Consider the following 22,448-nt stretch of genomic DNA (forward strand, 5'->3'; position numbering starts at 1 on the left):
CAGAATTTCCGGGTGCAGCCGGGGGGTGGAGGGTGTCAGGTTCAGTAGTCTCAGGATCTCGTTTCTGTTTTTCGCAAATGATGTGGTTTTGCTGGCTTCATTGAGCCATCACCTTTGAGTTCGTTCTTGGCCTGTTTGCAGCCAAGTGTGAAATGGCTGGGATGAGAATTAGAAGCTCCAAGTCTAAGGCCATAGTTCTCAGCTGGAAAAGAGTGGAATGCCCACTCCACTTCAGAACAAGCGGCTGCCCCAAGTGCAGCAGTTTAAGGTATCTTAGTGTTTGTACACGAATGAAGGGAGAGTGAAGGAGGAGACTGACAGATAGGAGAATTCTTTGCAGGCACTGAGCATATTAGTGAATCTATCAGTTTAATGGTCAGTGTAAGTTCTTACATTCTCGTATAGTTATGAGCTCTGGGCAGTGACTGTTTATATAACTAATAATGCTTTGAGTAGCAATAAGGTGTGATATTATCATTATTTTGCTATTATATTTGCCTCTTGGAGTAAATTGCAGGGTTTTTGTTTTTTGTTGGGTTTTTTTCGTCTTTGTTTGTTCGTCACATCAGTCCATGTATGTTAAATATGTTGGCAGGATGAGGGTTGAAAAGGCTGCTGTAGCAGTCTCATGCAATGGGGTTAGGTCAGATCTTTTTTTACATTTGCGAAATTATGCAGCAGGTCAATTTCTATATATGTTGCACAGTAGTTAGATATCGCTCTTGTACTGAGACACAGGGTAAGGGAGAAGAAACAAATAAAAGACTAAAAATGAAGAAGGCCAACTGAGCTTGGCAGAATTAGCTCAGTTTATATCTTCTACATGAATAAAACCAGTGAGATGTTCCACAATCCACTTGAGAAATGTAGCCTTTGTTACATCTCTTAGAATGGCTTAAAAGAAGTAATGGAGGTCAAGAGGACTGAAAAAAAAAAAAAACACCAAGCAAACCCAAGTTCATAGTTCAAATACTCCAATACATCACCATGTTATTTGTGTATGCTGTTGTGCAGTTTCTTACTGGATCTGCCAGGTTGTTTGGAGACAGGCAGGGAGACCTCGGTGAGTGGAAGGATGTAAACCTCGGGGCCATTCTGGGAGGAAGGCGAGGCCAGGGCGGAGAGATCTGCCTGGTACTCCTCTCCCTCTGTGTTTTCAAACTCCTGCCGCAAAGAAACACGCTGGGATTAGTCATCCACTCACAGTCGTCCTTCCACTGAAATAGTGGGAGACAATGGTTCAACTGTGAAGACATTCAAATGCACTGAGGCACTTCCACCTACCCATATACATTAGTCATGTACATTGTAGGGTGCATTGTGTGGGACGCTGTGGGGGAACACATAAATGCATGCCACTATTCAAACCGTGTACACAAAGCCTGTCTTTATTTCCTCCCTCCAGTGTATTTACTTTCTTACACAGCTGAACATCAGAAACATAATTCTTATTTTCAGGTTTTGTTTTGTTTTTTATTCACAGAGAAAGAAACTTTGTTGTTGAGTACATTTTATCTCATAGAGACTTGTTCTAATAGATTTAACTTTGAAAATTACATCAGGATTCGCACTAACAGGCCTCATGGGAAACAACTGTGTTCTGATAGCTGTGAGATTTAAACTGTGCTATTACATCTGCCACTACAGTGTCTGAATGATCTCAGTTTTTCCTGGTGTTTCCGTCTGCACAGTTTTATGCGACGCAGTCTGTATTGCACACTACACACAAAAAAGCTATTCACACAGTGTACACTGAGCCACTATAGCACATTAGGAGGAAAAGGAAGCGAATATAATCAGCTATAAAAAAGAAGCAAACAAACAAAATGCTAATCCCCTCCTCCAAGAGGCAAAACTCATGGAAGATGATGATCCTCTCTTTCCATTTGCTATACACCATATCCCATATCTTCCACTCTGCCACTTATACTTCATCCTAAAAATGGACTCTCTGGTCTGCTGCAGTGTCCTTGCACTTCAGCTGCTGTAGCTTGTCCATGCTCTCTCCCAAAATGTATGCATAAATACTGCTGATATTAAACCAAGAGGCAGATCTCTATGGACTACTTGTCTTTTACTGGCCAGTAGGAACACTTAGCACTTGCAAATGACAAATCCTGTACTGCCGTTTACATGTAGTTGCCTCTCCTCACCTTCTGCTGCATGCATATAGTTTCAAAATATGCACTGTGTTCATTCACCCAATAGGTAGAATTTATTGTTTGGTAATTTACAAACAAGGACCACCATTATTGATACAATTGCTAAAAATACTGAATGAAAAAAACAACCAAACAACTACAGTAAATAAACAGTAAAGTAGAAAAACTGTAATCTAATATATATAATAGGAAAAATTGGTTTCATCAGGATATGTAAAAATAACTGAATAAAGCAAGAGTCTCACGTGTGTTCCATTAATTTATTGTTCAGAGCTTTTTCTCCAGCAGTTTCAGCCTAACAGCAACCTCTGAAAGGTTAATAACCACTGATGTAAAGAAACAGTAAAGAGAGAGCTGGAAGAAATTAGAAAGGATGATATTAAGCTGCAGGTTGAATATTTGAATGGCTGTGTGTGTGTATGTGTGTTATTCAACATGTGTTATAAAACACTAATATGTACATAGGAATGTGTGTGTCTTTCTCATTGAGCAGAACCATCTGCCACTCTCCTCAGAGTGAAGTGTGAAAGCGAGCACCTGGCTGTGAGTGAGCATTGCACAGCTCCCCTGAGAGCCTTCAGTTTAGAAAGCACTTAATACCCAGCCTCGCACTACACGCACCAGTAAGAACACTGCGATGAAGAGGAATAATGAAGCTTTTTGGACGGTGCAACAGTGCAGCTCTGCAGTCCCACAACACTGCACACCTTACAAGCGAGTTGTTGAGAGGGACAGACAGGGGGACCGCTTAATCATGATGTGATACCTGGTGTTAACCTAAGAAACAGAGATAAATATTTGAAAACATCTGCGCTCTAAAATCGAAATATATCTCCCTTAACAAGAACTTGGCTTGTCTTCATATGCAGTGTCTGTCATGTCCTTGTGCAAGACACTGACTCGTTAGGACGGCTGTTTAGTAGCCCTATTTCCATCCTGAACTCTGATGACATGGTGCTGGAAGACAATATCCCTGCAGGAATCAATAGTTCTATACTGGTTTATCAACCCGGCTGAAAGACGAAGCTTTGCTTCAAATCAACTATTGTATGATGGTGTTTTAGCAACTTAAGCCATCTTTGTGTCATTAGGGCCAGTGAAAAGTAGACACAGACTGAGGCTTCCGCTGTTCCTGCTGGTTATTAAACTATGTTTTCACATAATGAGGCTGAGGCGATCTGGCATGGGAGAGACAGACTGCCACACACACAAACACACACATAAACACACTTATCCACTAATAGGAAAAGTTCTGCAGTTGTTAAAGGTACCTCTCTATGCAGTGCTCATTAGTGACACTGTTGTCCCTGCAGCATGTACCTACTAGAGGCAGTTCCCATTGATTCTCATCACATATAGTACATACACAAGGAACAAGCAGCTCTGCTCTAATCCCCACTCCTGCACTGTCCTCTGCTTTCTACAGCTATCTAATCAACAACAGCAATGTCAAACACAGGTTTCATCCTCCCATTTGAATACTGTAATTGAATTTGCTCAAGTAATTACAAATAAAGACACTGTTGTCCAGTCAGCGCTGGACAACAGTGTCTTTAGCTAAAAACAGTTACAGACAAATATACATAGACAAAATGAAAACATATTGCAACACTTCTTCCATAAAACAAACAGCATGCTCATAAGAAACTAGTAATGGCAAGAAGCAGGCATGGCAGCGACTCGAGAGTTACTCCTCCCTCTCTCCTTCTTTCCATATGCCCCCTGCCTGTGTCAGTCACTGTTAGCCCTCATCAGCTGCTCAGTTCAGCGCTGATGTTTGACACAGCATGACTGAGTCATGCTGGCAGCCAAAGGCAACACACAGACAATGTGTGCCAGTGTGGAATTGGTAAGTCTTCCACTTTCATACAATCAGACAATAGTCATTAGCAAGACTAAAACACTTAAGGTGTGCTTTACTGATGCAGAAAGAGAGAGACATTCACTTCAATTAATTAAATCAGTGCAGAACCCTTTTTTTTTTGAGGAAAAAGGGAAACGGGAACAATAATTTGTTTACACACATGCCAACATAGGCATCGTCATCACAGTTTTTTTTCAGGAAAAATTCAGTTCAATTCAGTGGTATTATATAGCACCATATCACAACAGTTGCCTCAAGGGGCTTTACATTGTAAGGCAAAGACCCTACAATAATGCAGAGAATACAGGCTTCTTAAAGGACATTCAAAGCTATCCTTTAGGCACTGGCTGCCTTGTGTTCCATGATGGGTAGCGTTCCACTGGCTGTTTTTCTACCCAGGTATGCTTTTACTGCATGGGTAGTACGTAACTGACATGCTGAAAAACAAAGCTGCTGTCAATCGAATGCTTTCTAGACAGCATTGCATGCTGGATCAAAATCTTTGTGTTCGGAATTGCATCAATTTTGACAAGATCCCGCAAACCCCTGGCTGAAGGGTCTCCACCAAGTTTTACTGATGGCTGTACACAATCAGTGTTGTACCTTTCTCCTGACCCTCTTCATATATACTGACAGTGATGTGAACCAAAATTTCAAATTTGGATTCATTAGTCCATCAACCACAGATTTTGAGCCTAGTTCTTTTGTCATTTGGCTTATCTAAGCATTTTCTTCATGTTTCCCTTCCTTTAGAATGGATTCCATGTGTGTCCATGTGTGTGTGGACACTAGCAGTGTGTTATTTTAAATGCATAAAATCTAACAAACTTCAGCAGATATAAAAGCAAGTTTCCTTTTTTTTCCCCACTTTCTTTCTTTTTTTTGTTACTCGGCTAACTCGCAGATCATCATATTCCCTGGACATCTACTGACTCCATAGAGTTTGTGTTACTCTCACTACGTCCAGTTGGGGGCAGCAGGGAGCTCACCTTGAAGCCAATGTCTCCCTTCTTGCAGCAGAGGCAAGCCAGCATGAGGAAGACGAAGGTGAAGAGGCCAGAAAAGGAGACAGCTACCACTGCCAGAGATGAAGGCCAAGACAGCTCGCTCAGTGGAGCCCCATCTGCAACATCAGAAGATAAAGCGAGTGTTAAAAGCATGGAACCAGAGATCAGATGGTAAACTGTAGTCATACAGGAAATTAAAACCAAAGTGCAGATAGAGGTGATTTGTGAATGTTTATGGGCAAGCCTGATGAAAGAAGCATGACTCCTCATTAGCATTTCTTCTTCAGTTTCATATTCATCTCCATAGACTGTGTAGAAAGCAGGCTGCCGTAGATTAATTACAGTGGTTACGATGTACTCTGAGTCATAGAAGCTGAAAGTTTTAAACTGCCCACCAAAACAATTACTGCTAAATAAATGAATAAAGCGGCAGCAGAGTAGGAGTAATGGCTCATTCTATTTCAGTGTAAAAAACGATGATGAAAATGCTGACTGTGTACTTTTAATGCACCTTGCGACTTCTTCAATACCGCCCAAACTGCTCTCAAAGGAGTGTTTGGAACTAAAGTACAACTAAAAATTAATTAGTTGTAAGTAATTGATTTCCATTAAACAACGGCAAAATGTTTTCTTTTGGTTTGTATGTGGCCACAATCTGTTGTGTTGTTCCTGTATGCATATATGCAGCACACATGTGTTAGTTTGTCTTTCAGCCTGTAGTAACTTAGAAAAGGCCAGAGGGGCCAGATGTCAGAGTTTGGCGCATCTACATAAGCTGATTTACAGCGTTAAACCTGCTGCCAGCACAGATGGAAGAGACAAAGGAAGAAGGAGAGACAGAGGAAGAGAGACAGAGAGTCTGTGAAAGAAGGCTTGGAACAGATGCAAACATGCAGGCATGAATTAGCAGTATTCTTTCCACATAGCTCAAGACATTTATTCAATAATTTTTTACTTTCTTCTTCTTTTTTAAAAATCTTTCTTCATGACATCTACACAGACACACAGCAACAAAACTTTATACACCTTCAGTTCAAACTACTGATCAGAGGACAAAACATGCCAATATTATACTGTGTTGTACATATATGTTATTTCCTCTGTCCATAATAATTATAATTTCCAATTTCTTAAAGAGCACCTTGCTTGCATTTTCTTAACTAGAGATTTTCTGTATTAAAGAGCAATTCTCAGATTTTGGTGATAACCTTCAGGTTTACAGACGCTGTAATGATAAGATTTTTATTCCTTGCAATAGATGAATAAATGTCTTTCAGACTCTGTCTTTCTAATGTCTCTGCATTAGAAAGTTTTATTAAACTGACCGTGGTGACATCATTATGATGTGACTCAGAATAACATTTTCAAATAGTGAATTTCCTATTCAGGCTGAAAAAACTTAACTTATCATAAAAATATAAATTATATAAGCACACAACCTAAATTAAGGATTATAGTTAGATTATATATATACAGAGAGATATTATATATTCAGTAAAAGGATTAGATGTTGTAGTCACTGATAATGCATTGCTTTAAATGGCTTTATAGTTTTATCTACAGTAGTTTATCTACAGTAACCCTGTAGCTTTTCTTTATATGTAAATGATGAATTCATCAGCTGGTTCAAGAAAAGGAGCAGAACTGTATTTAACTGTATTCCATCCATTTTCCTTTATTACTTTACAACTGTGATGTTAACACACAAAAGCATACTCCAGTGCTGACTGGGATTGCTGTGGTCTGTGATTCTTGTACCTGGGTTTTTAACAGCTCCATGACTAAGACCCAGCAGTTCAGACCCATTCGGCTGCAGGGAGCATCCTCTTCCGGCCCTGACAGCTTTTGCAACCCAAACAGAACTACTCCAACCAAAGCTTAACCCTGAGGTCATGGCCACAAAGCCCTGTATACCCTCCATTTACATATACATGGAAGTGGACAGTGCAAACAGGCAGGGTTCCTATGTGAAGCCTGCTTTGAGAATTGCAGTGCATGAGCGTATATGTGTGGGCACTGACCCGCCAACACATCACCATGGTAACGTCCTGATGGCCAACACATATTAGTTGATTGGCTTTTACAGTGCGGTAAACCTCATGCCCCTTCCTTTTTGCTGATGCCTTGCCCGCTGAGAGAGGGTGTGTGTGTCTGTGTGTCTCACTATGTGAGAGCTTGTGAAGTGGAAAAGAAGGTGATTATGAAACTAAACAAAGCAGCGCCCTTTCTAGATCCACCACATACCACAACACACAGCCTGTGAGGGGGCTGATAGGGAAATAGGGGATGATCCTTAAAATGCCATCTTTTCAAGCCTTCTAATGTTTTAAGTATCAAGAAGCAAACCATAAAAGTAAAGGAAATATGCAATCTTTCCCTCTGTAACACAATATTAAACATTTCACCTGTGTTATTCTCACATTTATGGCAGAATTTGTATCTGCTCAACAGTTACTCCAAAGGATTACACTGTATACTAAAACATATGTACATGCACTGATTCATTACTCAATCCTTTTGCACAGAATTTCCTGCTGTCTCCTCATTACAAAACAACAAACACAACCCATTATATCAAATAGGAATAAAATGTTGGGTGCATTAGAATGCAAGAAAAATGCAATAAAATATTCTAAAAGCAACATGAAAATGTCAAGTGATATTAAAAAGAATAAGAGTTAGCATTTTGCGTTAAGTTACTGCTGCACAATTTAGGTGCCGGCAGGGCTGGATTGATGGATGAATGTGGGGAAGGAGGAGGGAGTGGGGAGGAACCATGCTGTGCAGATGGTGCCAGAAACAGCAATGATACATGCTGAATCAGAGGGCACGGTGACTCAGAGCCCACTGAAGGACACAACATAAAACAGACATACACATGTTGTCACTTCTAAAGGAGACTATTAGTTGCCTGTCATCGTGTACAAGCCCAGGAGCTGATCAACTGGTCCTGTTTCTGCTTGCTACCAATAAACAGTTGGTTACAGTCCCCACAGCACAGTCCCACAAATATATATATATATATATATATATATATATATATATATATATATATATATATATATATATATATATATATATATATAGTTCACTAGAGCTGATGTCACTGACAACTGTTACTAACTAACTAATTTTGCAGTTTCAGAGAAGCTAAATGCCAGCTTCATACACAGCTTTGAGACAGGAGATTTCTTTTTTCTTTCACAGTTGCAACTGGGACTTCTGTTTGCAAAAATAAGGTTCGCATGTATACTGAATTCCAACAGTTCTCTCCTTACTAGATACTGGGATGCAGTATCTAGTATTCACCAATGATGCTGCACAAGGCAATCAGAATGAAGATCAGCATTTCTATGGACATACAAATCCTAAACTCTTTTATGCAGGCTCCTCTTTTGAAGCCTTGAGTTTGGAAATGTGGGTTCTGCAATCCGAATGCCAAATGAAAGGCACTGCATGGTTCTGTACAGTATGTAGCAACATGTCAGCCTGGCTCTACAGTGTGCCCTACTTTATGAGCAGTTATGCTCTAAAATTACTCTAGTAAAATTTGGAAAAAATGAATATTATGTTGTTTTAAATAAGACTTGGAACTAGTGGTCAAGCCATTGGACTCATGAGATACTAACTCACAATACTAGATTTATTTTTGCAACCAGAGCTAGAGGCTACATCGATCTTTTATGTACAGTCTATGTACATAAAACTAGCGAGACAGTACTAGAGAGACCATGAAATATCCAGGAAGTCCAAGGTTTGCTGGATGGTGAGCTATGTACTACTGGAGGTTTTTACACAGCAATTCCTCAAATAAATATTGTTGTTTGTTTATTTGTTTGTTTTCAAGAAATTCTGCTGTATGCCTGAAACTCTGGTCTGGGTTCAGGGCAAACAATCGACCAACTAACTGTAGGATCAAGTTTCTGTAACATTTTAGTAAAAAACAAATAAATAAAACAACAAATAAATATAAATAAAAAACTACTACCCTTTCTATAAGCTTTGGGAATCAATTAAAGGAAAATTCCAAATACTGACAGTAGAGGTAAGTTTTTTCACAATGTCAAACCACCTTTACTTTGAACAAGGAGTGCAAGTACCTAGTTGCTAACTTACAAGTATGTATAAGTGCATGATTGGCAAGGTGGAGATTTTAGGACACACACAGAGTTTGGGGAATCCCCAAATGCAAGTGGTGTCTGTACTTCTTTGCATATCCCTTCACCACCAGGACTCTGCCAAAGAAGAGTTTCAAAATGGGTCAGTAAATAGGGGACTGCAGAATCCATATCTGCTCCCTTTTTAGCTTCCCTCTTCCCAGTTGGGAATCTAACAGTCATATTCTAGGATACTTTTCAATATTTAGCCAAAATTAAGTCATTTGGATCATTCTTTATTAAGCCTTCCTTCTTTACCAGAAAGTCAAATATGGTCACCCAGAAGAAAATCCGAGGTATAAATATAAATATGAAAGTGCAACATTTGAAAAGCCGTCTCACTTCCTCTTGGAGGAATCGCGAACTGAGCGACAACTCGTGGTTCTTCATAAATATTAGAAAAGCACACATTACTTCGCCAGCTGCACAGCGAAATGAAAATAAAGCACTTAAATCCATGCTCATACCCACTTTATTAAAAAGCTGTCTTTAGGACTGAAGAGAGATGAGAAATGTCCTGAAACACAGGAGGGGGAGTGATGGAGCCACCATGCCACCCCCACAATTCAGACTGATGATGGCAAGGATGCAGTAGGATAAAGGGGGGGATAAAGAGAAAAACAATGTAGTGGCATAACAAGACAGAATGAATGAGGCCATCTGCATTGCTTTGCACTTCCCAATAGTGGGAAACCTTCAGTGTTTCTTCTGGCTTGTGCTGTGAGATGATGGTCAAACAATCTAATACTAGGTTTAGGATTGATGTGCACATGTCACATCGCAGTGGCTAAAGAAAATCTGCTGAGTCCTTCACCATCATAGAGCTGACAATGCAGGTTTAAAACTACATAATGGCCATGAAATACAAACAGCAGACTGGCTATATCAGAAACAGTTGACTGCTCAAAGTGTCAGTGCAGGAATAAGGTCTACCAATAGTAATGAAAGCAAGATGAACCATCTTACTGTCTGACCGTGCTCCATGAAATACCGCGGGCAATGATACCAAGTAATAAAGAGTGAGCAAGAAAAATAGACATGTAGAAAGCTCAAGGCCCACAGCACGAAGTAAAGAGAAAAGCTAAGCTCAGCATATGTACATGTGGCTGTGTGTGTGTTCATGCATGTATACAAAGGATGAGGATACGATGTGTTAAGCACAACCACTGAGCTTTTAACAGTATATCATAAATAAACCAATAAGGTAGAGGCCTTGTGTTGCTGTGCAGCTCATACGGCCCACTTCACCAGCTAAAAAACATCTACTGCTGCCTAAATGCAACTCTGGGTAACTACACGGTGCTCATGTTCATCATGCATTAAAAAAAAAAATCTGTTCCAAATCGACAGAAACGGGACACACAGGGGACAAACGAGGTATTTTATTCAGGACAGAGTGAGAATATTAAGATCTCCCTCCCACACTCATATGAAGGCCAGAGCTGAGCCATGTGTTCATATTCGCATGCAGACATAAGAACTTGCACCCACGCAGAAAATCCAGTAAAGGTGGCGCACTAAGCGCCATAAAATAACATTGGACTAATGAGGTCCATGAGGAGGAGCACTAACACACAAACAATATTGCGGGCTTCGCCCTCTGCGAGATGCCGTGTCTCCTCGCTGTGCACCTCTGTTTAGCGCTTTGCTTCAGTCTCTCGCTGGTCTCTCTGGTAGCTCTCACTTTTATTTATTTATTTATTTATTTTACCAAGGGGCCTGCAGGGTGGGCAGCATGCCAGACTACACACCACTGCAATCAAACTGTCTCCAGAAAGAGCGGGGTGAGATACAGTTTCAGCTGCAATTAGTATTCAATAGATCGGGCATGTTTTAATTTAAATAAATAGTGTGTTAAGTCTGTGTGTGGTCAGTGGCCAAGCACTGCGTTTTGTGAGTGTTAGGAAGGCCTTAAGCACAGCATGTTACAGCCATTCCTTCTATACAGAAGCTTATATTAAGAAATAATATTTGCAACTTCGTTTGATATTAAAGAGAACATTTAAATGATCTTGGAAGACAATGAAATATTTTACAGAGGAACATTTCTAAAAGGTACGAACGACTAAGTTGATATTAGTATGCTTTGAAAATAATGCAGCAAGTCCTAGACTGTGGCAGTAAGTGTCACCACTTATGCAAGAGTAGACTAGTTTCTTCCAGTTTCACACCCTTAATGCACTTCTACTGTCGCTCAATTCTACGGAGGGGAAAAGCTGAAAATCTGTGAAAGAGACACACACAGGACAGGAGAGCAGAAAACAGTCCAAATTTACATTTAGGACAATGCTGGAGGGCCAAACAAGCATCTCCATCTGCCCTGCCTGGGCGGTACCAAGTGGCATCCAATAATACCATTCGCTTTCACACATAAATCACATAGCGGAGAGAACGAAAACTGCACACGAGGCATCTGCATTTGCAAGCAGTGACAGGCAAATCACCAATCAAAACATTTTAATTGCAATAGCTGAAAAATTCCAGTTTCAGGTGATTAACAGAGAGCTGCCTTTGTGAATATATGATCATTCTGTGCTGCTTTTCTTCAAGTTAATGTCAAGATTTAATGTGAGGACCAACTTGAGACTTCTTATGTGGGGATGAAAAGTTGCTGGACTTAGTTCCTGCTTTTTCATCTAGTGGGATGTAGCAGTTTGACACAGACTGACTTCTCAAGGGAAAACCAAATGACAAGTTGAGAGAGATAAAAATGCTCTGAAGAAACAAGAAAAGTTAAATCAGAAAGTTAGAGGATCGCAAGACTGTAATGACACAGGGATGAACACAGGAACATACAGAGGAGAAAGCAACAAATACACATGTGCACAGATGTCAGACTAAGGAAGGGTTGGGAGCAGAGGGAACAGAATGACATGATTAATGGCAGGATATGGTATCCTCCACCATCTTACATCCTCTTTGCTGTTCTGTAGTCGCACTGTCTGTGCATGACTGCAGATAGCAGAGGGATGAGCTGGCCTGCAGAGAGCCATGATAACTGTCATTAACTGGGAGTGAGAGCCCAGGAGGACCACTATGGATCTGCATTATAGGCCTGCCATGTCCATCCGCCTACAGTCCAGGCAAGGGCACACTACTGTAAAAAAGGGTTTGAATATCACCTCTGCACATAATGGATAGATCTTTTAAGACAGACTAATTACAAGACCAGGGCACTGAATGAAAAAGTGTTAGCTGCAACATTTAACATTAATAATTCATTTATTTGAGCCATAATTATGATTTATGTACAGACCATTGCAGAGGGGACTAGCAGCCTCTGCTGGCCTTTACCCTGCACTTTATAATGTGTGCTGATGGCTGAGATTTTGAAGGAAAACTGCTAATTTGGGGTAATTATTATGCAGCACGATAGAATCAAAGCTGATGTTCTTCACAAATAGAACAAAAGCTGTTCACAGTTTATCATTAACTGGCAAACAGAGAGCTGCGTGAATGAATGGGATGAAAATATGTTTATCCTCTCGAGTCCACTAGAGTGGGAAACAGAGGATTGTGTGATGCATGTGTTTCCACTCAGCCATATATTCAAGTACGGAGATTTTATTGAGGTAAATGGACAGAGAGTATCATGAAGTAACCACACGAACCCCTCTATGACATGTATGTATACAAGCCTGTTTTTGTGCTTAGTGATACAAACTGTAATAGTTCTTCCTGTTAGCCAGAGAAAGAGAATATAAAAGATACTTAATTTCTACACAGCTCATATTTCATTTAAGCTCTAACAGCTCTGGACTCAACTAAGTGGCCAGGTTATGTTTTCCTATTGGCTTAGCATTGATAAATATATAGGTGTAATCATCTAGTTCAATTGTGGATATGATCTGACCATTTCTATTTCACTGCTCTCTAGGCTATAAGTACTGAAATGAAGAATTGATGTAAACAGGAGTCAATGCCTTTTAGAAACATTAAACTAACATCACTATTGCTTTACACACAAAAGAAGACGCATCAGAAAGAAAATTATTGTATGTCCTCTATGCAAAAGCTGTCAAACAAAACCGAAGAGGATTATTCCTCTACACCAAGTAACAATACTATTTAAATTACATTTGTCTTTATCAATACAGAGAATACAATGCAGTTTTTCCTAAACTCTAGTAAAAAAAATGGCAGGATTAGAGTCAAACAACTTTTACAGCTACTGAATTGTATAAATTGTCATCAGTGACAGCGCTGTCTGCATGCAGACCTGACAGAGCGCAACTCCGCACTCACATGACACCACACTTGTATACTTAGGCCTCAGGCTGATAAACACAAATTTAATGCATGTGCAAACCATATGCACTTTATATGACAGAGTCAGCCAGAGTCTTGTGATGCATACCACAGCAGTGAATGCCCAATAGTTTTTGACTGTGTGCAAATGTAAAAGCTGAAATGCAAATATTCCCGTTCAAAACAATTTAATGTGAGTTAAGCTGGTTCTCGTGTACATCCGTGTTTGTCTGCTTCTATTAAACATGTGCCTATTCTGACCCAAATGCAGTGAACACACTAGCACACAATGAGCACACTTTCCACCCAAATTCCAGCAGCAGCTGTTTAGTCATCATCTTATAATAACACAATTCTAAAAACTGACTACACATCAACCTTGTTTTTGAACTAGCGCTATTCATTTGTTATGTGAGATGTTGCTAAATTGCCACCAGTGCAATCTGACATTTACAGTGCACAGAAAAATTTAACACTGTATTTCCTCCCTAAACAACTACACACAGAGCTTTAAACAACTGTGGCGCACCACATCATCACACAGAGAGCACACAGAGGAGACATAGATGGTTTCCCTTCAGCGCTGAAATCCACTTCATTCTTATTCTAGTTCCCCCAGAGGAAGACTTATGCAACCAAAGTGCTTGGTGTTACACATGAAGAGATGAATAATCAAATAGTCCGCGGTGACTGGCTTATACTGACCCAGTCAGTGGGAGGAGCTTCGAGAGCAAGCACAGAAACCATTTTTAAAATCTCTTCCCTTCAGCATCACCGACGCCTTGGTTACAGCCTGCAGCAGTGTGTCCATGTGTATGCGGGGTCACGTGAAAGCTTTCCTCAATGTGAAACATGCATGGAACATGTGTACACCAAGACACTATTTATAACATGTACACTCGATGCCACTGCCACCTCCAGGCATTAGAGGTGAGTGCTGAAAGACAGCCTCCCACAGTGCTGCATTGTCAGCTTGTTGGTGTATCAGTGCTTCCTTCCATATCAATCCATTGTCTGTTTGCAGTGACAGTGATGCGCTGCAGATTTAGTCTGTATCAAGGATGCAGCCAGGTCTAAACGTTAGCGCGCACGTACATCTGCTACCGCTCCTGATGGGAGCGCTCTCCTTGGTGCTGAAGCAATAGTAGGCCAGGTGTTGGCTGCAGTTGTTGGTGCAGAATGCTACACTCTACTGAGCGCAGCCGGGTGCTACTTTACCCCTGGCTGCACTCAGACCGAACCCCAATCCAGTCATGTGAAGGCTGATGAATTCAAACCTGCTACGGTGTGTCTGTCTTGGCTGATGGCTTATATAATGCCAGCCAATGTGACAGTTGACTTGGCCTCATGGTTGTTTTCATGTCTGGATGTGTGTTTTTGAACATGTGTCACTGTTTGCGTGAAACCGTGCAGAGGTAGAGCACACCGTGTTCTTATACAGCCCGGGGCATAGGGACAAAATGCAGCTGTGGAGGTTGGCTTGAGGGGTGCTGCAGTTCAAACGCTGCCTGAATTTTAGCTTTGATGTCAAATCAACCAAGTGTTTGTGTGAGTGAGGGTGTGCTGAATTTGTGTGTGCATGCACAGTCGATTACACTGTTAAAATGGTCAGTTTGAAAAGCTCCAAATGGTGGAATGATGGAGAATCTGACATTTACATCCTCCCAGTAGTTTGTATGTGTGGCTGTAGTTTCATTTCACTGCCCCATTCCCTCAAATTAGTGGATCCAAAATGAGAGTGTGTTTAATTAATCTGCAAACAGCATATTCAGCGACTACAGCTAATTCCTCTCTGAGTATGTCCCTCCCCTTTAAGGGTCTCTAGCATTTTTCTGTCCTTAGCAGTGGCTGCAGAAATGATTGGTTCCTTCTAAAACACACCCCCTCCATCTCCTAGGCAACATTGATTCTCAGTCCAATTACTAGAAAGGAATCGGATCGGTGGTGAGGGCCTCCTCTCATGAGAAATATAGATCATTTTGACAGGAGTGACAGTCCAGACCCCATACTTAATTCCAGTGATATACAAGCCACATTCACAGTCCCACTCATACCCCACCCTTTCCACCTCATATAAGCTGAAATCTTCATATATGTAAAGCTGTAAGAGAGGCTCTCCCGCTTCAAGCTGATGAAAGAAAATATTTTTCACTGAATAATCCTGATGGAATGTTTTACAAACCTGTGTTCTCCAGTAGGGAAAAAATGCAAATGCAACAATATTACAGATGGCCCACAAGAGCTTTAGCAGGTATTTTACACATAATTTAATTGGGAGCTATTTATCATTTTTCCAAATTAAAAGAACTCTTTTGGTTTGTTTGTATCATATTGCACTAAACATTCCCAGGGATGGCCAGATCAGCACCCACCACTTATTTTTCAAGTATATGAAGGCAGAAATTTCTTCATGTAATATTTTACAACTTTGCAAATGCAAAAAGAAAGACATATAATCACATATAACCTAATTTTAAATGGAAGCCCCCTTTTTGTGCTACACTTGGACTTAAGGACAAGAGAGCTTAGAGACACCAAATAAGACATGGAGAGAGTCACGGGAAGATAGAAGAGGGCGGAATAATTGGACAGAAACGGATCAGGGATCACTGAGAGTGTCCAGAGTGGGGAGGACAGATAGAGCCTGAAACTTGAGAGCCACTGTGCTCAGTGCTGTCATTTGTATGCTCAGCACACTGCACCCAGTGCAGGGACTCTCTTAGTCCTGTTTACATTTGTACACAGTTATTTATTCTGCTCTAATTCAAGCCCTGCCATCCTGTGTGAGGGCTTGTCTTTCTGCTCAGTTGTCACAAAACACTGCAGCAGCACACGGGCTCACCTTTGCCAAGATCCCGTCACTTGACATGCTGGGGACGATTAAATGCTGCATCCAAATGAGGACCAAAAACTGCAACCTCAAACAGCAGAGCCATGCATAGCTGTAATGTATTAGTCAGCCTACAGGCGCACACCCTGATCACAGCACAGACATACACTACATGCATGCACACAACAACTGCAGGGATGTATGTGTAGGTAGGATTATGCAGGTTCAGTGCAGGTATAACTTTTAACCCTCTTTTCACCAAGCTATGATATGGCCTGACAGTGAAAAAAAAACACCTATATATAGACTGTAAGGGTTTAGGATCATTGTGTTTTTTCACGACATACACTGGTATATTATTTATGCTACTGATGGTTAAGAAAGAAAATGTATGTACATATGATATATGGCATATTACCAACAGTGATCACTCAACCAAATCATAAAAAGCACATAAATAACGAGCAGCTCTCCAGTGAACGGATAAACATTCTTATTAGAAATAGGAAATCCTTCCGTTTGACCCTTACCTGTGTCGAAGTGAGAACTGAAGGCAAAACTGGGATTGAAAAAAGCCGAAGACATGACAATTACATGTAGAGCAAAGACCATCCTCCTCGTCGCTTTTCAGAAGACAGCAAATGCCTAACCGAAAACAAGGGTCAAAAAATAAATTCCTGACTCAGGTGCGTGTGTAATTTAAGAAGCCTAACCTCTAACGGAAGCAATAATGCGCAGCATTTTATTCCAGCACACCTCATAGAGAGCCCCCCGAAAATCCTGCTTCACCTTCAGCTCGAGCAGACCTGGAGACAGATGTTGACAGTCGTTTCCATTTGAACACATCTGTGTGTTGACTTTTTGAACACTAAAATCATGAATCATGCCACGCGCTTTTTTTCTTTCGGCTATCTTTTGACAGAATCAGTTCATCTACTCGGTCACCGAGTGAAAGCCTTCAGTTATTTACACCGATTTTATACACTCTAAAATCTGGATTGTTCCAAAAAATTTGGAAATATCCCATGTGTGTTTCTTTCAGAATAAAAACCTTCTAAACGCCCTGCCTTGTACTACATGTAACATGCCAGTTAATGGCAAAACAGTTGATTTGGGTTTAAAAAGATGCGACGGTAAGCGACGCGCATTTGGGATTCAGCTTCGGTAAAGAAAGACTGAGCGACATCTTGCACCACTGTCAAGTGACCAGGTTTGTAGAACTACTTCCGTTTAAGACTTTCACAATAAGAAGTCAATCACATAGTTTCTCTAAGAGACCTATTTTTATAATTATTTTAATCACGGAATTAGCTTGACTTCCGTAATGACCAAGGGTTCTCTGACGCACTTGACAAAATCGTTTCTTAAATTAAAAAAAAAAAATGCTGGTAGAGCAAGCGCGCGACCATTCGTGCACTGGGTCATGATCAACCTTAAATGAAAACGTTTTAGCCTAATTTGAAGTCATTTGCATTACCTTACTGTCTGCCTTGGAAACAAGGCATGCCCAGGAGGAGGCAAAGAAAGGACGCTCAACAGCCTCCATACACTCCATAGAAGGTAGTAGCTTGGTCTATCATGGTTTCATGATTAGGTCCTTTCACTGTTAAAATGCGCTGGGAATTGAAGTCACATGTTAATTATTTTTGCACAGAATGGTAAAAGGCTGGTTTTACTGTGGCCAAAACCAGAATTAATTAGTAAAATAAAAGTCTTTTATCCCCCTTCGTCCATATTTATTTATTGCATATTTGTTTTGTTTAAATGTTTTAGATCATCAACCACATTTTAATATTAGATAAAGATAATGCAAGAAAATACAAAATTCTGTTTTAAAGTGATGATTTCATTTATTAAAAAGGAGGGGGGGGGGGGGGGTATCTAAACCTGCCTGACCCTATGTGTGCAAGGAACTGCCCCTAAACCTAATAACTGGTTGTGCTGCCCCATACTTAATTCCAGCTATATACAAGCCGCACGCACAGCCTAATTCTCTCTCTCATCACTAGATGGCAAAGAGCGATCTTCACAATATGTTGAAGAAATTTATGATTATTTATTCCAATTGTTAGTTGGTTTTAAAGCAGATTGACACTGTAAGAAACTTTTTTTAATTATCAAAAGCATCAAAATAAAAACAGACAACTTGTTAATAAATATAAATGTTAGTTAAAGCGCTTGATGCTCCTGCACCTCCTGAAGCTCCATTGTTCCACTGAAGGAAAAAGCACCCCAGACCATTATGGTGCCCCCTCCACTGTGTCGCGTAGAAAACATCTCAGGTGGGATCTGCTTCTCATGCCAGTAACGTTGGAAACCATCAGGACCATCAAGGTTACATTTTTCTCTTCAGAGATTAAAACTATCTTCCATCTTTCAATGTCTCATGTTTGGTGCTCTCTTGCAAAGTCCAAACGGTCAGTTCTGTGGTGTTCAAGGAGACGAGGACATTGAAGATGTTTTTTGTTTTGGAAGCCCTTCAGTCTCAGATGCCGCCTGATGGTTATTGGGGGGGATTCGGCACCAGTAACGGCCTTAATCGTCCAGTGTCTTGACGGACAGCCAATTGTATCCTCCAGCTCAGTGCTAGGGGGGATTATTTGGGGTTTTCCACTTGACGTCTTTGTTCCAAAACCCTCAGAATCATTTAACAAATTTCAAATGACTGTCTTACTGCGTCCTACCTCAGCAGTGATGGCACGCTGCAAGAGACCCTGCTTATGGCTTATGCAGTTCAACAACCTGACCACGTTCAAAAAGGGAAAATATTTTGGCCTTTGCCATCAGAACGTCATGACAGTGTGACAACCTGACAGAAAATGACAATGAATCCACATTTTTGCACAGATTAGGCCTTTTAAAGGCACGTGGTCCTAAACTTTTGATCAGCTGTAAAACAGCCTCTTTTAGTTTAAGCGTTGTTTTCAAGAAATTGCATGTTCAAAAAATGTTTTGTCGCACTCCCATTTATCCTTGTTGGATGTTGAAGCTGGAAACCTTGTTAAGATCCAGGCAAAATATGATTTTTTGCCATCTTTCAAGTGATCTTTTGATCGGGACTGAATATTAAAAAATAGAAATGTTTTGAGTGCGTTTATCTGCAGATACTTAGTTAAAGTGCATAGAAACTGATTTGGAACCGTTTATACAATATCATTTGTCTTAAAAATTCGTATTATTTAATTTCAAGTTTAGTTTTTTGTTTTTTTAAGAAAAAAATGCTTGTATTCAATCTCCTCCCATTGCTAACTGGTTTACTGAAGTTAATATATGAAGTAAAAACATTACAATCTGACCTTAATATGGCCAAGTTTTACATCAAATCTGATTGTCTCTGAAGTATTTTATTGGTCTCGAAGCGATCATACTGCTACTGTATAATTTTAGAGTACTACTAATAATATCAGTAATGATTTAAAAAAAGAACTGATGCTTTTGGGAAAAAGTTTTTCCTTTTCATGTGTAAAAAAATTCTGCTGCACCAGATTTTCTACATGTTATTAATATTATTTTTATTATTATTATAGATTTTTCAGATTATTGTCTACATCACTTACTGTTACTTCAGACCTCATTTCTGGTTTCTGAACACCTATTAATTTTCAGGCTCCAGCCTCCCTCCTTCAGTTAAATTTAGTAAAGAGAACACACACAGGAGAATTTAATTTAATCATTTTTGAATTATGCAAGTAGTCTTATTCGTATAATCAATATAAAACACATAAAGTACATAAGTAAAATTCTGAAAATGCATGCTTTATCATATTTGTCTACTAGGTGGCAGCATTTGATAATTCTAAGTATACATAGGCACACATGTAATTGGTTTAAACTGCTGGTTGTGCAGCAGCTTGCAAATCTTCACACTTCAGTGAAGCATCACCTCTCTACTCCTCCACCTCTTCCTGCCCAGGATGCACCTGTGGGTCTCATCCTCTCACTTAGAATACATGAAGAAATATAAGTCAATTGTATGAGATTGCCCCAGACTGAGAATGTTTTAGTAAACATTAATTAGCCACCACAGTCAACGTGTCACCAGGCGAAGCACTGATTTTATTTAAGTGTAGTGCAACAATAATCCAAACACAAAATCCACAGCAGTGATGATCCCAATTCCCAAGTTTCAGTGACTCTCCCAGATTCAGCTTCTCCACAGAAAGTCTCTCCAGAACTCTCACAGGATTTCTCCACAGGTCTCATGTATGTATCAAGCACAAAGAGCGAAACCCTGTATCGCTGAGTGTATTTTTTTTGTAAAATAACTAAATAACTAAATAAAATAATCACATGACTGATATAGCTGCTGTGTCAGGAAGTGGTGTGTTTGCATTTTTGGCTCATCATCACCCAGTACACAACGGAACCATTTAGAGAAAGAACATTTTCTCCAGTCTGAGATCATTTAATCCATCCTTCTCCCCTCACATACACAAGCACTTCCACTGTCAGGAGCACTTCTATTTCCTAAACAAAACTTTCACTCTGACTTGAAGTTCTTCACTTATAGGACCCTGCAAAAAAACCAAACAAACAATTTTATAAAGTCTGCATTAAACACACTGTATTAATCATATAATTGTATTTCTAAATGAACAAATTATTCAATATATACTCTTCTTCTCATTCAGTTAGCACTTTATCATTAGCTGGTTATTTAAACAGGACCATTCGTCACTCATTTGGTGTTTAGATATCAGTTAAGTCTCTCTCTACAGGTTTAATCCAGGTTGCCAGCTATATGCATACACATATATCATTTATATATTTATTTTTTAAATCCATTGCTTAACCACTCCTTTTAGTGGCGTCTCCAATAAAGTTATCGGTGATAGCAGGGTGGCACACAAAAGACAGGAAACTAGGATGAGTCACACTATTGCACATAGACCAGCACACCCACAGATAACAGAGGAGAGGTAGAGCGCTCAAGAGGGAGACAAAGAGGACAGAGGCACCATGATAGTTTGTTGTCCATGTCCTTGACCTCACTGATTATAGTGTAGTTTGTTTTAGACCTATGGTCCTAGTATTACAGCATGATGGGTAGCAAATAATACTGTTCTACTTTGTCTGCAGTTGGTTGTTGCATTAGCTGTGTTATGCCACCAGGTGGCACTCTGTGACCTATTATTAGAAAGTTTCATGACCGCTTTAGGTGAATGCAGTTCCTTCTTTGTGTAAAAGTGTTTCTGTGTTGCATTCATACAGAGGCGGCGAAAGTACAGACATTCTTTATGCAAATAGAAGTAGAGACACTTGTGTAAAAAATACCCAGTCAAAATCTGAAGTACTGATTCAGGTGGAAAACGTACAGGCTTTGAAATGTAACTAAACCTTCTGTTACATTAATGTAGGGTAGTCACCGGTTAAAGTGAGGTTTGGGGAGCCCTAAGTGTGTCACTGCTTGAATACGATCAAACTTCTCCTTCTGCAGGTATCCATGTAAACATGCTGTTACTGACAGGAGGGCCTGGAAAACAAAGGTCCAGTATGCTGAGGAGAATTTAACAAGTTTTGTCTTCAGTCCCACTTGGATAGGTGTGCTGAAGGTCGAGAAGCACTTAGTGATGGATGGGAAATGCCCTACAATGACTGAGGGGGTTTGGCCCTTGGCCATTTTGAACTTCACATGGCTGCATGCTGAGGCAGCAACCCCTAACCCTACTCAAGTAAGTTAAAGTGAAGTAAAGACTCGTTGAAAAATGTACTTCTAAAAGTGCTTTTATTGCACCATGTTCATTAACTCATGAGCTGCTGTAACATGAATCAAATGGGTGAATTACAACCTCAGCATGCAGTCAAGTTCTATAGAGTCTTACTAATGACCTACTCGTGTTGCAGCAGGTGTGTTGCAGCAGGGACACATCGAAAGGTTTCAGGATACCTTGTCAAGTCTTTTTACACACAGCAAGTTTGTTGCTGTGTGTAATGTGGCTCTGTGTCCCTGAGGATATTCTAGTGCTTTCTGGCAACTTATTTCCTGACTCCATTTGGCATATATTTTTGATTCCTTTGGACTTGTTTTGGATTCTTTTCCTGTATCAACAACATTAAAACTTGGTGGTTTGAAATTAGTTTTAAAAAAAAAAAAAAAAAAAAAGGTGCATCCTGTCCACAGCACAGATGTCACTAGGCAGTTAGTGACGGTAACATTGTAATAAGTTTGCAGTGGTTATT

General features: G+C 40.1%; 1 protein-coding gene across 1 annotated transcript in view; it reads right to left on the reverse strand.

Annotated features, from left to right (window-relative positions):
* The window catches only part of LOC120744294 (serine/threonine-protein kinase LMTK2-like), a 29,766-nt gene extending 12,268 nt beyond the window's left edge, over window positions 1-17,498 (reverse strand). Inside the window, 3 exon segments of the mRNA XM_040048591.1 lie at window positions 1,023-1,164; window positions 5,016-5,149; window positions 16,799-17,498. Coding sequence (XP_039904525.1) covers window positions 1,023-1,164; window positions 5,016-5,149; window positions 16,799-16,853 — 331 coding nt within the window. The 5' untranslated portion in view covers window positions 16,854-17,498.
* Window positions 17,499-22,448: the final 4,950 nt, after the last annotated feature.

The sequence above is a fragment of the Simochromis diagramma genome, unplaced genomic scaffold (assembly GCF_900408965.1).
Source record: "Simochromis diagramma unplaced genomic scaffold, fSimDia1.1 OVJJ01000321.1, whole genome shotgun sequence".
Classification (NCBI taxonomy): domain Eukaryota; kingdom Metazoa; phylum Chordata; class Actinopteri; order Cichliformes; family Cichlidae; genus Simochromis; species Simochromis diagramma.